The sequence below is a fragment of the Vitis vinifera genome, chromosome 18 (assembly GCF_030704535.1).
Source record: "Vitis vinifera cultivar Pinot Noir 40024 chromosome 18, ASM3070453v1".
NCBI classification, from domain to species: Eukaryota; Viridiplantae; Streptophyta; class Magnoliopsida; order Vitales; family Vitaceae; genus Vitis; species Vitis vinifera.
Genome location: NC_081822.1, coordinates 10,622,452 through 10,637,602, shown reverse-complemented (window position 1 = coordinate 10,637,602; position 15,151 = coordinate 10,622,452). Strand labels below are relative to the sequence as shown.

The window sequence follows — 15,151 nt, the reverse complement described above, 5'->3', positions numbered from 1 at the left end:
TTTTTTTAATAATTAATAATTATCCTTTTCAAAGTAATCATATCAAGTATTTGTCTTTATGTTCATATTTTATTTTATTTTATTTTTAATAATTAAAAAGGAAAATACATTTCATTTAAAATTTTAATTTTATCTTTAAAATCTATTTTATAAAAAATTAAATTTCTTTATCATCAACTTCTTCTTACTCAAACTTTTTAAGATGTGTGCAAATTTCCATTAATGTTATACAATATTGAAAAAGCATATACATAAATAATATTATCTTTATATATATATGTAATATAATTTTTTTTTTAACTTAATAGCAAACAAAGTTCAAGAAATTGAAAAAAAAAATCGACGTTGGCGTGAGAGTGAATCATGTCTAAAGTAAGTTATGAAGAAGAATATTTTTATTATGGAATAAAAATTCGATCCATGAGTGGGTGTCACACATTGATCCATATCAAAATCTCTTCCCCAACCCTGTTACGCCACATCAGGAAGTGGATTACGTGGGCCTGCCTCAATACTGAATTGACGGTGGTGATGCTCCTTTGCGGTTGCGGCTGAAACAGGTGGCGGATGTAGACCAATTGCAGAGGCGCAGATGGTCATCTCCGCCATGGCAGTTACCGGATTTCACCTTGTCGCATTTTCCTCCTCTCCCAATGCTTTATTCCCCCCACAGTCTCCAATTTCATCGAAAGATGATCATCATCAGCAGAAACAAGAGCAGAAACAGCTTCAGAGCTCTCTGTTTGGATTCAAAACCTATCGCAGAGACGCAGCTTTGCTCTCGTTCCTTGCTCTCATTCCTGGTCTACATCGTTCATCCCCTGCAACTGCATTGACATTTGGCATCTGTACGCATTTTTCATCCTCGTCTCATCTCCTTCTCCCCAAACCCTAATTTGCCTGATTTCTTTATCCATTTTGGCAATTCCCAGCTGGACCGAAGGATTGGCTGAAAGGGCAAAAGAGGAAGGCTTCCAAGTTTCTCTTGGCACCTGTTGACGCCTCTCGTGAAAGCCTGCGCACTGCCTATCTCTTATTCAGTATATCTCTCTCCCCATCTCTCTCTTTATATATGCTATTCTACTTCTCTTTGCACTTTCTTTGATTAGTTGGGTTGGAGTTGATAGCGGCGAGTGGTTCTAATGATCCGAACAAGGATTTGGAAGAAGTTCAGAGGCTGCTTAAATCTGCTGCTAGGGATTGTGTTCCGCAAGAGAGGAATTCTTTCGTTGCATTTCAAGCTACTACAGGAGTGGAGGTTTCCTTCTACTTCGTTCTCAATATTGCATAGCATTTCTTATTTTCGTGATTTGGCTACTTTTCTCCTTATGGACGACAAAGTTTGTGAGGAATCCAATTTCACTCCTTACTTCAGGAAAACTGGTGTGTCAATTGTTTTTTTCCTTCTTCTCATTTGATATAACCTAGAAAGGGAGGGAGACGATCTTACATGATCTCTCTTTCACAATTTTATAATGAAAATGGATACTTGGACACTGGATAACTGGAACAAAGGATGTTCTCATTGTGTTTTTTGAGACCAGAATTTGTGACATTGAACCAAAAGTGATAAGAAAATGAAGATGGCAAATGGAGTAAAATTGTAATGGTATTTCCTATTATGTACAGGTTTGCACTTTCCGGTTAATTTTGAAGAATGCAGCTTCATTACTTGATGATAAGGATCCTGTAAAGTTGGAAGCTGAAGCTATGCTAAATGATCTTATAAGGTTAACTATTTTTATACCTCTGTAGGCATTTGTTCTTCTTCCATACCTCTCTCTCTCTCTCTCTCTCTCTCTTTCTTTCTTTCTTTCTTTTGGGTTCCAAACTAGTCTTCTGCAAAAAAATTTAGAATATCCCACAAGAATAATAATGCTGTATTCTGTTTAATTTCATTTTTTTTTTGTTAAATGTTTGTTTCATGTTTGTAGTTCTTTTACCTCCCTTGATGATGTGACCAATGAAACTGATATGGAATTTGCTTCTAAGAGGTATGTCATGTCAAGTTCCAGAAGTATTTTTTTTTTCTTCTTGAGAGCTTTGCATATTGTGGTTGTTTTCAATGAAATTTAGGTTTATAGCTACTTCAGACAGTTATGCAATGAGCCAAATTATTGATGTCACAGGAGATGCCACTCCACCCAACATGAGTTTTGGTTTTGACAAACTTGTAATGCTCTAGATATGGGCAACAGAAAAGGGAATTGGGAGGCAGTGGGCCCTGGACTGGATTCGAAACAATTATGTTATGGTTGGGGTTCATTTTTAGCTTATGCTGGAATAGAGTGATGTAGGTTATCATTTTTCTGACAAACACACATTTCTGCTGCATGATATTTCTACCTTGATGGAGGGTGCTAGAGAAACAGGGACAAGTACTAATTTAGGGGAAAATTTTGGAGACTTTTATTGCCCATCAATGATACTATGCTACTAATGCTATTTTATCATCTTTTTGAGTCACCCTCCAACACACATACTTGCAGAACACAGTTGACACTTTGGTGATAGTCTTGTTCTGCTGTGAGTTGAAACTCAACCCTCTTCCCTGCAAATGTTCAAATTAATCAAGTTTTGCATTATCACCGGTTCTATATTTTTGAAGAATTCATAGATCTGGCTTATGAATTTGAAATATCTATATTTCAATAAGTTGGTGAACGATTTGAAGCTGTGACCATCTGATATTTTAGCTGTAATTCTTTCTTGATATCTGGTTTACTTCTGCTGCAGACAAAAGGTGGCAGATGCACTCATGGACACCATATCTTCCCTTAATAAATTCGAGCAGGGTATCAAGGACTGCCTTGAAGTTTGATTTGTTATGGCCTTCTTCCAGGACAAAAACATTTGTGGATATTATGCTTGAATATTTTTTCACATGCTCTTATCCAAAGGGTTCTTGAAGACAGTGGGAATAGGTCCTATTTTGATACTATTGTTGTGTATAAATCTTTTCATTCAATCATGCATCTTTGACATTTGATTTCTTTATTTTTCTGTTCACTCTTTTACATGTGCATGGTATATTAATGCATTGCTGTTGGGAAGTGAATCACTGTTGGTCATCATGGTTGACCTTGCCTTGTTTGCACATTGTGCGGAGTTCTTTTAAATGCTTATTGGGATAGCCTAAAAGCATAGATATGCTCCTCTCTCTCTGTGTATATACATATATCGTCTAATAGCTTGGTATCATATTTCTGGATGATTTTAGATCTTCCATACCTACATAAGCACTCGTTAGTGGGCATTGTGTTGACCCTGTAAATACATTAACCTGTATGCATTTTTCAGGAAATGTGGACTAGATGGAACTGTTTCCACTAGACCATGGTTGGAATTTTGTATGATTCATAAATTTCATAGCTGCTAGAATGGAGTCAATTCAATTTTGTTTTGGGTGTTATGGAAATAAAGCAAAAGCAAAAGCATGATTGCATGGTTTGATAGCTTTCTTAAAAATTCAAAGGCTTTCTGGATTATTTACAAAATTTCTTAGGTCTGATATGGTATGGTGATAGATACAAGAGCCAATGCCCTGCAACTTTTGTAATATGACATCAATAACTAAATGATATATCCAGCCGGGAAGCGTTGAAGATTTTTATTATGAAAATTAGTTTATTAACTGTAACTTTTCTGGCAGAATATCAAAACTAAAGTAACAAAACAACCAGCTGATGCTTCATTTATTCTGATTGTTTAGCTTCTGATATATACAATAATTGGTAGAGATATGCTGAAGAAAAAAAATCATGTTGTTTCATGCTATTATATGATTATTAACCCCTGATCCTCTCTGAATCCCTATCTATTTTTGTCTGCCTCTTGGTGACAGGATGCACTCAAAAGTAGATCCCACCATTATGTTGTGCAATTTCTGTGGTGCTGCAATTTTTTTACTCGTCTTAATGAGACAATGTGCTTGTGCTTGTGCTGCATTGTGCCAGTTGCACTGTCACGTATTCTTCCATCTTACATCTGACTGCATTTCAGGCATGGTTAAAGAAAGGTACAACTGTGAATACCTGATATTGTGCTCATGGATGTCATTTTTAGTTCCTCATTCTCCTAGATGTCCTGGACTACCCGGTTGGCAAATGCAAAATTATAAGTTTGTATGCTTTGGTTTATGTCTCTTAAAAGCTAGAATGTGCTACAACAGAGCGAAACAGATTTGGTTGGAAGTTGTGGATAGCTTCTACTATTGTCTTCCAGAACTCCATGCAGTTATTGATTATTAGATTAACTTACAAACTGAATTTTTATAGTTTTATTTGATATCGACCAAGCTTTTTTATTTTTATTATTTATTTACTCACTGAGCATCTCTGGCCAAGTTATCTAAGCTGTAGGTTATCATATTCTGCATGCAGTTACCTTCCCTAATGTGATCAGATTTTAAGTTGCTTATGCTATCTGAATGGCATCCATTTTATCTATTTTAGAAAGTTTGAAAAAAGTTGAACCACCATTAGGAATGGTGATTGTACTATCATGCAATTTGAATTTCCCACCTGTTCTTTTCTTTTCTTTTTTTACTTGCCTTTAGGCATATGAAAGGTTATGATTTGTCTGCAGGGCAAATAAAACCCTGCAAGAGTATGCCTTGGAATCACGCTCCTCATCCAGTAATTCTTCTATAAATTGACCTCTTAGCATATGCAGTGAAAAGAAGAGGGGTAATTGAAATGCAAGGTAGTAAAACGTGCTGTTCCCTTTCTTTTTTCAGTTGTTCCCAGCTAAACTAGGTCAAGATAGAGGAAAGAAAAAAAGTATAACCATGGAACTTTCTCCTTGTTTACTGTATCATAAATAGAAGTTGGAAGCTGAAACAAAATATACTAGAAAATTTTCCTTGGAAAATCTATGCTACCAAATATCTAGTGCACAACTTAAATATAATCCAGAAGATACTGGGCCTGCTTAGAGAATCATCAAACAGATGAGAGGTCCTGTGATTATGTCATTCGAACTTGTTTTGTATTCCAACAGGCAACACTAACTATCAAGGATGCCCACAGCTACAATATAATTGGAAATTGAATAGGTATAGTATCTATGTCTATGAATGGTTGTCCATCAATGGGATAGTTCACCTAGGTGAACCAGAAGCCTGCACCAAATACAGGCGACGGCATGGTGTTCCATCATCTGGGTGAGTTTGAACTGACCTAGGTAAGCTGCGGAGCTTGTTGAACATATTTAATGGATCATGCATGAGGCCAAAATTTGCATCTGGGTCACCAATCTGTGAAAGCTTGACATCAGAAAACCCTAAAGTTGGAAGTAGATGATCTGGCCAATCACTGTAGAAGTGAAAGGTGGAAGTGGAAAGCATGGTCGATGATTTGTTCATAAAATCTGCTAAGAGGACTGTGTGGGTAACACAACAATTATCTGCTATCATCTTCAGCACTTGCATAGCTTGGGAATGGGAAAGGTAGTAGAGGATACCTTCTAGAACCCACACTGTATTCTTCTCTCGCAGAAACCCTGATTTCTGGAGCTTTTCGACCCAGTCATGTTCTCTGATGTCCGCTGCCACTCTGGTCAAGGATTTTGCTGTCATTCTCAGATGCTGGTATTCATTTGTGGGTTCCATTGCTGCTTGTAGGAGAGATGTTTTGATCTGCAATACCTCTGGGAAATCAACCTCAAAAACATCACTTTCTTTGAGGCAGCTCAAACGGTATGCCCTTGCATCCATTCCTACATGTAAAAAAAGGAAAAATACTCTTTCAAGTTTTGATTTTGATATTTTAATTGTACTTTAGATTTCATAAACTTTGGAAATAAGAAATAATGAATGCAACTGAATCCTATTGAGCAAAACTAGAGATTTGACTGGAAATGTTTACTATCCCCTCACTTTGGATGATACCATGACCCAAAAGTTGCTTTTGTTCGTTAGATTGAAACCATCTTGGGTTCCTTTGGTGCATATAAATCCCTTTTCATTGTTAAGGTTCTATAATCAGAGGTCTCGTGCTTCAATTCATTTTACTCTCAATGAGCCAGAACAGCATATGGAGTGGTGATCTGCTCATTTTGCCAAAAGGCATGGGTTGTTGGTGACTCGTACAGTTTGCTTTTCCAACTGAAAGAGGGCATAGTAGTTTATATTCTTTGGTGCAGTCGTGTGCTCATGAACGAGGTCATGTAACCAAGGGAAAGGGGTATGCCCCTTCAAGTCCTGCCCGGATGGACTATGGTTGATTAATGTAGTCATCCTATTATATACCAATTATTGAATATGACTCTCAGGGCAGGACAAGGCACTTCCGGAAGTCCTCAAATCTGTACTTCCCCATCAACACTAGAAAGAATTGAATGGGCAACTTACCTTATGGCAAAGCAGTTAACTAGTCATCCAGTCATCCAAGGGAGAGGTTAGTCAGTAATTTTTGGGCTGCTATACATTGAGAAGACGCAAAATGTATACAAAATATGCAAGCTTTTAGACCTCTTCCTGCTGGTATTAATACAAGATGATAGGCACCAAAATGCCAGAAGAGAATTGGGGTAGAGCAAGCACCAACCTGCACCAAGGAGAACCACCTGCGCTTCACCACCATTGAAGGAACTGAGGGCTGCTTCAAGTTTGGAATCAAACCAGAGTGTCCGGACTGCAAGTATCACTCCGGAGATTTCTCGGGCATTGTTGAGTCGATCTTTATTTATCTTATCATAAAAGCTTTTTAGGTGTGTCTCTCCCGCCAGTAACCCTGCCACCGGATCATGGACCACATGCTTCCACATCGCCCTTCCAGCTGCAGTCTGGCATGCTGATTGTTGGAGGGAATCCCACTCTTTTCCTATGGCCGCATGAAGTTCTCTAATAGTGTCAGTAAATAGTAAGTCTGGGAGCTTTAGCTCTGCCCATGCCGAGCCTTCGGGAGGGCCGTTTTCCTTATCTGACATATCTCCGAGTTGCAGAAAATTCCTCAAGATCAGTAGAAGGAAATGGAAGAGATAATGCATGCAATATATAGCGAAAAGGGTGTCTAGGAGAAGGAAGTGATTGTAGGTGGAGATAAGGAAAGAGAGCCACACACAAACCAACGCTCAAGAAAACAACTCTATCGCATCCCGTTTTCTTCGTTGATGAAAAGGAAGGTAATGGGCTGTCCACGACAACCACTTACTCATATACTGGCCCTTTCCCCTGTTCCGACCCTTTTTAGGGTAAATAAATAACAATTTATGGCTCCGACTCGGAAAGCCCTTTGATGGAGGTGGGGTGGCTCCCACCTTTCGAAATGACGGAGTCGGAGTACGTTTGCTTGTCAGTTATCATCAAGTACCCTTTTTGTCTTTTGGATACATGAAGGTTATAGGCCGGGATACTTACATCTTTAAATTCAATACAACTGGATGAAAGGCTTTTGGATGGACGGGGTGGTGTGGCCTCTCTCTGGTTGAGATCAACTTCAGCTGTGGCCTTTGGGTACTGAATGGTAATGAAGCCAGAGTTTTCAATTGATATAATCCATTTAAAAAAAATTAAAAAATCCACAAACTAGATTGCCTGATAAACTAATTTTTAAGCTTTAAAATAGTAGTCACTAATTATGATTTTAAATTTAAATTTAAAATTAGTAATACAATTGTGTCCATTTAAAAAGAAATTATATCATCCAGATACTCAAAGATTTTTATTAAATAGATTATTTTAAATCATATGAAGCCAATAAATAACTATCTCAAAAATAATGTTTTTGTAGAGATTTTATTATAGAATGGATTATTCTTTTTAAAACAAATTTTAAGTGTTTTTAATTTTTTATAGAATATTATGATAAATAATTTAAAATTGCAAAATAATTTTACAAATTTTTTTTTTTGTATTAGTAATTATTTTGGTCCAAACTCCAAAGGTTCGTCTAATTAGAATGGAGCAGGAGTTCTTTTGGCTTTTTTGTACATTATCGAGAAAAACGGTGCGAGAGGCCTGCAAGTGCCTGAAACATGCTTTGCATAGACATTCCTCACATTGACCGTTGGAGCTCCGCCCGTGACGCACGTTGATGGCTGCCATCCAAACGTGGCAAGTCAGAAACCTCACACTGAGATCAACACGTAGGCCACGTGCATTATAAGATGAGAATTCTTCTTCAAAATTTCCAGCCTGTACCCAACAACGTACAAATGCAATTTATTGAAAAGTGGACTTTTCCACGCCCAGCTATTTACCGAAAAGCATTAAGCATGTGTTCACGGACCACGGTTCACTTCAGGAGCATCTTCTATACCTCCATGGATAAATGCTAATGGAGTTGAGTGGTGCATTACGAGGGATGCTGTTTCTCCGTCTTATGGCAATGCAAAGCACTAGGAATTATTTGTTCACTATTAACAAGAAAGTGCTTATATGGCATATTCAAGTTTCAAAGCTTGAAATCAAAACCTTGATATTTAATACATAAAATGAATTCAATCAATTCAATTTGATTTTAATATCCTTGAAAGAGAAAAGAGTTTCTTAAATTATTCATACATTAAATCCTCTTAATTTCCTAAATATATTTCAATTTTTAAAATCAGAGATTCCATCAAATCTAGTTCTATAATAATATAATTATAAATAATATTAAAATTAATCCCATAAAATGATAATTTATATTGATGGATTTTGTTCATATCATATCAAAATTTATATAGTTCAATCCAAATAAAAAAATAATTATATTAAAATATAAATTTAAATGTTATTAAATTATTAAATAGATAACATAATTATGTAGATGAAGACGAAATTTGATTTCAATCTATTTATGCTTAATGGTAAAAGAACGTGGTGGGTTCGTGTCATATCAATATTTTGTGATCCCTACAATTGTGTATACGTGATTTTACTAAAACCGAACCCACCCCATCATGCACGTAGCTCAACCCCGACAATTGTGTATACGTGATTTTACTAAGTACCGAACCCACCCAATCATGCACACAGCTAGGTTTATTGTTTAACGGAGGACAGATTTTTGGGGGAGGTGGGGCCTCCGCGGTAGAAAGCGAAGCCTACTCGGCAGAAACAGAGATGGAGATGTTGCGTTTATTAATAATTTAATACGCTTTACTCGACTCCACCCGCCGTCACAGCTGCTTGGCCCACACACTTGACGCGCTACTCCATTTTTAGTGATGCAACTGGAACAGCTTCCCACCGCACTATGGATGATCTGTCAGGTGGCCCTCTAAGCACTGGATTCGCGTGGGGTTGGGTATGAGCGAATACACGCAAGACAAACTCTGTGAAGATGTTGGAAGAGCAGAGGCGAATATGGCTCCGATCAAATCCAGGAAATTGAAGTGAGAAGAGACAGAAAGAGAGAAAGAGAGAAAGATGGCAGCAGACGTGGCATGCTGTGGAACCAAGTTCTTCATATATGTGGTGATAATCGTGGGATTGGTGGGGTTTGCGGGTCTCATGGCTGGACTCACCCTGGGACTCATGTCTCTGGGTCTCGTCGACCTCGAAGTCCTCATCAAGTCGGGCCGCCCTCAGGATCGCATCCACGCCGGTAAACACACGTCTCTCTCCCCCTCTTACTCTGAATTGAATATGTACTTTTGATTTCTGGGTCTGACTCGGAGGTTTGATGCCACCGATAATATTGTGGGAAAGTGGGAAATAGTGGACAATAGGACCTAATGTCATCCACTTGGTGGAATTTGAAATTTTTATTGCCTATCTTCAACAAATTAATTTTCAATCATGAGCTGAAGATGTCAATCTGCCGCTGCATAACCGAGGAATGACATGTTGGGGTTGTCTGTTTGTTGTAGTAATTGAATTGTTATGGGTTTTGGCAGCAAAAATATTTCCGGTGGTAAAGAATCAGCATCTTCTGCTTTGTACACTTCTTATCGGCAATTCTTTAGCTATGGAGGTTTGTCAACATTCAGCTCGGTTGGCTTGATTCTATCTTTCTGGTGCATCGAACAGAACTTATGGTTGTTTACCCTTGATTTTTTCATTTCATTTTATTTTTATTTTTCTCAATTGTAGTCTCTTCCCATCTTCTTGGACAAGCTGGTACCTCCATGGGCTGCAATTCTGATATCAGTCACTCTCATTCTCATGTTTGGCGAGGTGATTTGTCTACAAATTGATCCCAAAAATTAAAAAGCTGGCATAGTTTGGTTTAGATGGTATATGGCTTCTTATGCTTCTGAATTGTAATTTCTTGTTGGATTACAGATATTGCCACAAGCTCTCTGTACCAGATATGGCATGACTGTAGGAGCAACAATGGCACCCTTTGTCCGGGTCCTTCTTTTGTTATTCTACCCCATTGCTTATCCAATTAGCAAGGTAAATTGCGAGCTGTGTTTTCTGCAAGTGGCAGGGTTTATATGTGACTTATATGTGACTGAAGTTAGCTTTGGCACCAGGGCTCCGATGGGGCTAGTTGGGAAGCATATGTTTTTACTTGTTTTAGTCTGAGTTTTTAGACGTTTTCACTCTTTTATGCTGTATGCAGGTTCTCGATTGGATGTTGGGCAAGGGACATGCTGCCCTTTTAAGAAGAGCAGAGCTTAAAACATTTGTGGATTTTCATGGCAATGAGGTATCTTATTCAATTTAGAGCCCCAGATGTTAAGTTTGTGCATTTAGTTTTCATTTTATTTTTGTCTTCTTCACATTTGAAGCTACCTCCTGCTTGCAATTTTCTATATGCGGCTTATGTCAGGGAAATTCTGCCCTTATCTATGTAACCTTTTTCTCTTGTCCTTGAGATTAATTTGGGAGCATATACATCATTTCTAGTTTTTGGTTGAATAGGCTGGGAAAGGAGGGGACCTAACACATGATGAGACTACTATTATTGCTGGGGCACTCGAGTTAACTGAAAAGACTGCCAAAGATGCCATGACTCCCATATCGAAGGCATTTTCCCTTGATCTGGATGGAACTCTTACTTTGTGGGTTTATAAATTCTTGATCAATTTATCAATTAGCATTATGTTTCCATGTCATTCTTATGTTTATATTGTTCTCTCTCAGGGAGACTTTGAATGCAATAATGACAATTGGGCATAGTAGAGTTCCAGTTTATGCTGGAAAACCAACAAATATAATTGGACTTATCCTGGTAATTTCTTTTTCTATTGGCACATGAGGTTGTGGTTTTTGGATTGTTGATAGCAAGGACTCAGGATGTATTTTTCCTCTATTATGATAGCATACGATGTTTCATGTCTTGATTTCTCCTGTTTGTTTTCAATTCGGTCTGTAGAAGTCATCTATTGAAGGTTTTTGTGGATGGCCACTTTCCTGAAAAGTTTTCAGGAACTATTTTAGCAGGAAAGACTTTCGTGTTTGTGTGTTATCTTATATTCTATATTTCTTGTCAGTTGATTTTCTTACAGGAGAACCCCTTTTTAGGCTTTATTGGATGATTTTTTCTTTTGGGTAATTTAAACTGAACTAGTGTTTCTTCTGGGATGTGCAAATTAATACTGTTATGTGACTCTTATTTATATGCATGATAAGCCATGATTGTGGTTTTAAAGCTCGAAATCTTAGGTTGGCCATTCTGTTTAGTCTATGAATTAAAAGGTAATTATTGTACTATGAATCTTAATCATTCCTATGTCATGTTTAGGATGTTGAAATTTTTTCTACATGTGTTCCCAAGCCTGGATTGAGTAGGAAGATTGTCCTAGGTTGGTAGAGAGACAAATATACCCGTGGATTCCTGGCAATAACATTGATGATATATAGGGTCCTTGATCAAGTGAAACTACACAACAGAACTTGTCTGCCCAAGTTCAATGTGGATTAGGTTATTCTGAGGTGGTTTGAATTTCATACATTAATTTCTCTATACCATTGCAAAGTTTAGATTGATTTAACATACTAGATCTTGTCCATGCCTACCAAATCCCGATTAAAAGCATATTCAACAGACCCAACCTTCTCTCTGAAATGAAGATTTAATCTTTGTTAACACCTTGTGCTTTTTATCATTTAAACAGAATAATGTAGAATATATTTTTTTCTTGTCTTCATGGTTTCTACCTGAACTTATTTCTTTGGTTTTCAACATTGCAGGTTAAAAATCTTTTAATGGTTGATCCAGACGATGCTGTTCCTCTAAGAAAAATGGTCATAAGAAAAATACCTAGGTGGGATATTGCCTAAATTCTTTTATTGTTCTTATTAGATGAGGATGAACATGGTAGCCTATGATCTATTCTTTGCTGCTAGGCATGAGCTCATTTATTCTTGTTTAACTTTCTGTTCATTCTTCAGGGTTTCTGAAAACATGCCTCTTTATGATATTCTAAATGAATTTCAGAAGGGCCACAGTCACATTGCTGTTGTATTTAAGGATCTGAATGAGACAAAAGAGGCACAAAATAAAACAAAAGATGGTGCACTTCAGGTGTCTATGAAAAGAGGTGAGGATGTATCAAGCAACAATATAAGAATATAGTAACTTTTCCTCTGTATAACATCAGCTTTCTCAGAGTTTAGGTTGGCTTGAATTGTACCGTGCAATTTGTAATTTAATAAGTAAACCTCAATATTAGTACTTAATTAGAAGAATTTACTATATAATTCAACATTCCGAATTTATCCCATATGATTCTAGAATCCATGAATCATTGAAAATATTTCCTCATATTCTTGGCTTTTTCTTCATGATCAGACAACCTGATTTCTCTTATTATTTTTTTCCCAATTAATTTATGGAATAATCAAATCCTGAGTTTGATCCTATTATCCTAGTGACTTCATCTTTACTCCCATCTTTTAATCTTTTGATTTACTTTTTGATTCACATTTTTGGTATTCATGGTTTCTTTTAAATTTGGGCTCTTTTGGCTTACTCGATCTGCTCTCCTTCGAAATATGTCACTGATTTAATTGCAATTTTCAGAGCAGGATGAGGTGGGAGCTACTGCAGTGACTCATAATCTAGGAGTTAAACAGGAATTGCATGATGCTGGCACAGCTGTAGCCAAGAATGATGCAGATCAACAGCAAAAGAAAAATCCTTCTGTTCCTGTCTTTAAGAAGCGACATAGGGGTTGTTCATTTTGCATTTTGGATGTTGAGAATGCTCCCCTTCCTGAGTTCCCACCGAATGAAGTTGCTGTTGGTGTAATTACTATGGAAGATGTCATTGAAGAACTTCTTCAGGTACACCAGAAAAATGAGAACTTTGCTTCCCAGACACAAATAAGAAAGGAAAACATGGAGCTTCTTTGGTATCTAGAATGGGACTTGCTTTCTGGTTTTGGAAATATTAAAAAAAAAAAATGTTGGTGTTTTGAGACGTACCAAGCAATAATTTTTTTAGCATGTTAGTTGTTTTCATACTGAAAATGAGAGCATTTATATTTCTTGTTTCTTTCATTGTAGCAAACAGGCTCTGGTTTTTCTTTCACACCTTCCCAGATGCATATCATTACTATATTATTATCATACTGATACATGTCTATTTTCCCCTTTGCTATGATGATGGCTATGGTAACCCAATTCTTCAAAGTCAATTTACTTTAAGGGTGCATGAATAACGGAATCTCTCTCTCTGGTGGTTCGTTGATGTTTACAGTGTCTCTCTCTCTCTCTCTCTCTCTCTCTCTCTCTGCATGCATTGACTGAACTCTTCAAAATTGATTTACTTGAAGGGTACATGAAAAATGACAAAACAAAAAATGTTGGCATGTTCAAAAGATGTGGATGGCATTATGACGGGGGTATCAGTTGGTGTTGCCTTCTTGACAGGATCGGTGGTTTGTGTTGACTTGTTTTGTTTAGAGTTGTCTCTGTCTCCCTCCCTCCATTCACCCTGCTTAGTGAAACACAGAATCGGGAGTTTCAAAGTGTACATGTACTTAGGAGATAATTTTCCTTGTACTTCTAAACCTTGTAATCTTTTCATATCTTTATTATTATTTTTTTTTCCATTTTTGGTTTTTATTATGCTTGATGTGATGGTTATAGGGGTTGAAATTGGCCAAGACTGGAATTTTCCCTTTTTCCAGTTGGACCTTTTATTTGTTTTAAAAACTTTGCATAAGATAAAACCTGCTATTTCCTTCTATCGTTTTTTAACTGTAATTGCTGATCCCAGTTCTCAACTGTCCATTTTTTGTCAGGAAGAGATATTGGATGAAACTGATGAATATGTAAATATCCACAACAGGTAAAGTCCCAGTACCTTGTTACCTCTTTCATTCGGTTCTATTTTTTGAAGCTTATGACTAGATTGTTATACAAATTTGCAGTCTCTGCCACTCTTTTGGGAACTCTTATTTTAGCTTTTGTGATTGAAAGATAAACTAGGTTGGTTAGTGGTGATCCTGTTCTTTCAAAAGCCTAATCACTGCATGGTACATCATGGCAGTGTGAGATTCACAGATTTTTATGAAAATGAAGGCAGAGACCAGGCCACCTATGGCTTGCTGTGAATGGAATGAGGAAAGAACTCAGTCCATGAACTTGGAAATGAATATGGCTGAATATATTTTGTATATGCAGGATAAAGGTCAACATGCATGCATCATCTCAGGAAAAGGATCCCAACTCAAACCTACCACAGCCTTCTACCAAGGTGTCATCCATTGCTGGCATGCTTACCCCTACACTGCCAGCGTCAACAGGCCTCAACCCTGCTCAAAATTCTCCCACTTCTCCATGCCTGGAACCTCCAGGTCCCACACCAACCCTCTCAATCTCTTCCAATACTTCAAAATCAGGCTCGTCCATTACAACACATAAAGCATCTGGAGAGGATCTGTTAAGAGACTGTTAAGTTGTGTTGTTTTCTTTGTTCCTTGTCTGATTATCAAGCTTAAAAGAAGTGAATATTGCATAAGATAGCTAGAAGGCCGGGCTTGGTCACTTTAGGAAGACTAGGGAGGAAGTTGTATGCCTAACAAGAAAACTAGATAGACTGCTCTAAATATTGTTTTGTGATAGTTAGCAGAATGAACCCCATGCATTGAGGTCTATGTTGAGGTTGATGTGTATTAATGTATGTTTTATTGTTGATCGACTTGTACTAATATATGTGTTCTCTGGCCTGTTGGAGAAGAAGTAGAAATTACTGGCCTGTTTGTTAAGTTCTCTGAAACAGCTGTTTTTTATTACAAAAAATGAATATGAAAACATTTTTGAAGA

The 15,151-nt window shown here is 37.2% G+C and overlaps 3 protein-coding genes across 5 annotated transcripts; 2 read left to right on the top strand and 1 right to left on the bottom strand.

Moving 5' to 3' along the window:
• Positions 1 to 402: 402 nt before the first annotated feature.
• Positions 403 to 5,841, top strand: LOC100243825 (uncharacterized). 3 transcript variants are annotated; one of them, XR_009464886.1, is made up of 8 exons: positions 432 to 848; positions 933 to 1,040; positions 1,128 to 1,258; positions 1,630 to 1,730; positions 1,935 to 1,994; positions 2,737 to 2,924; positions 3,845 to 4,018; positions 4,588 to 5,841. XR_009464886.1 is itself a non-coding variant. In XM_002281403.5 (6 exons), exons 1-6 carry the CDS (start codon positions 593 to 595, stop codon positions 2,819 to 2,821), a joined length of 741 nt encoding a protein of 246 aa, XP_002281439.2. In that variant the 5' UTR covers positions 403 to 592; the 3' UTR covers positions 2,822 to 2,997. The 3 variants fall into 3 exon arrangements, 1 of the variants encoding a protein (XP_002281439.2); XR_788305.3 differs by having other exon boundaries at positions 3,845 to 5,841; XM_002281403.5 differs by lacking the exons at positions 3,845 to 4,018; positions 4,588 to 5,841 and having other exon boundaries at positions 403 to 848; positions 2,737 to 2,997.
• LOC100250559 (uncharacterized) lies at positions 4,785 to 7,144 on the bottom strand. Its single transcript, XM_002282543.4, has 2 exons — positions 6,549 to 7,144; positions 4,785 to 5,718 (listed from the first exon to the last, which is right to left on the bottom strand). The coding sequence occupies exons 1-2, from the start codon at positions 6,988 to 6,990 to the stop codon at positions 5,102 to 5,104; spliced, it is 1,059 nt and encodes a 352-aa protein (XP_002282579.1). The 5' UTR covers positions 6,991 to 7,144; the 3' UTR covers positions 4,785 to 5,101.
• Positions 7,145 to 8,963: 1,819 nt separating this feature from the next.
• Positions 8,964 to 15,036, top strand: LOC100245434 (DUF21 domain-containing protein At1g47330). Its single transcript, XM_019216762.2, has 12 exons — positions 8,964 to 9,533; positions 9,826 to 9,902; positions 10,022 to 10,105; positions 10,214 to 10,327; positions 10,497 to 10,583; positions 10,799 to 10,938; positions 11,021 to 11,108; positions 12,071 to 12,144; positions 12,272 to 12,420; positions 12,903 to 13,165; positions 14,128 to 14,174; positions 14,510 to 15,036. Exons 1-12 carry the CDS (start codon positions 9,356 to 9,358, stop codon positions 14,781 to 14,783), a joined length of 1,575 nt encoding a protein of 524 aa, XP_019072307.1. The 5' UTR covers positions 8,964 to 9,355; the 3' UTR covers positions 14,784 to 15,036.
• Positions 15,037 to 15,151: the final 115 nt, after the last annotated feature.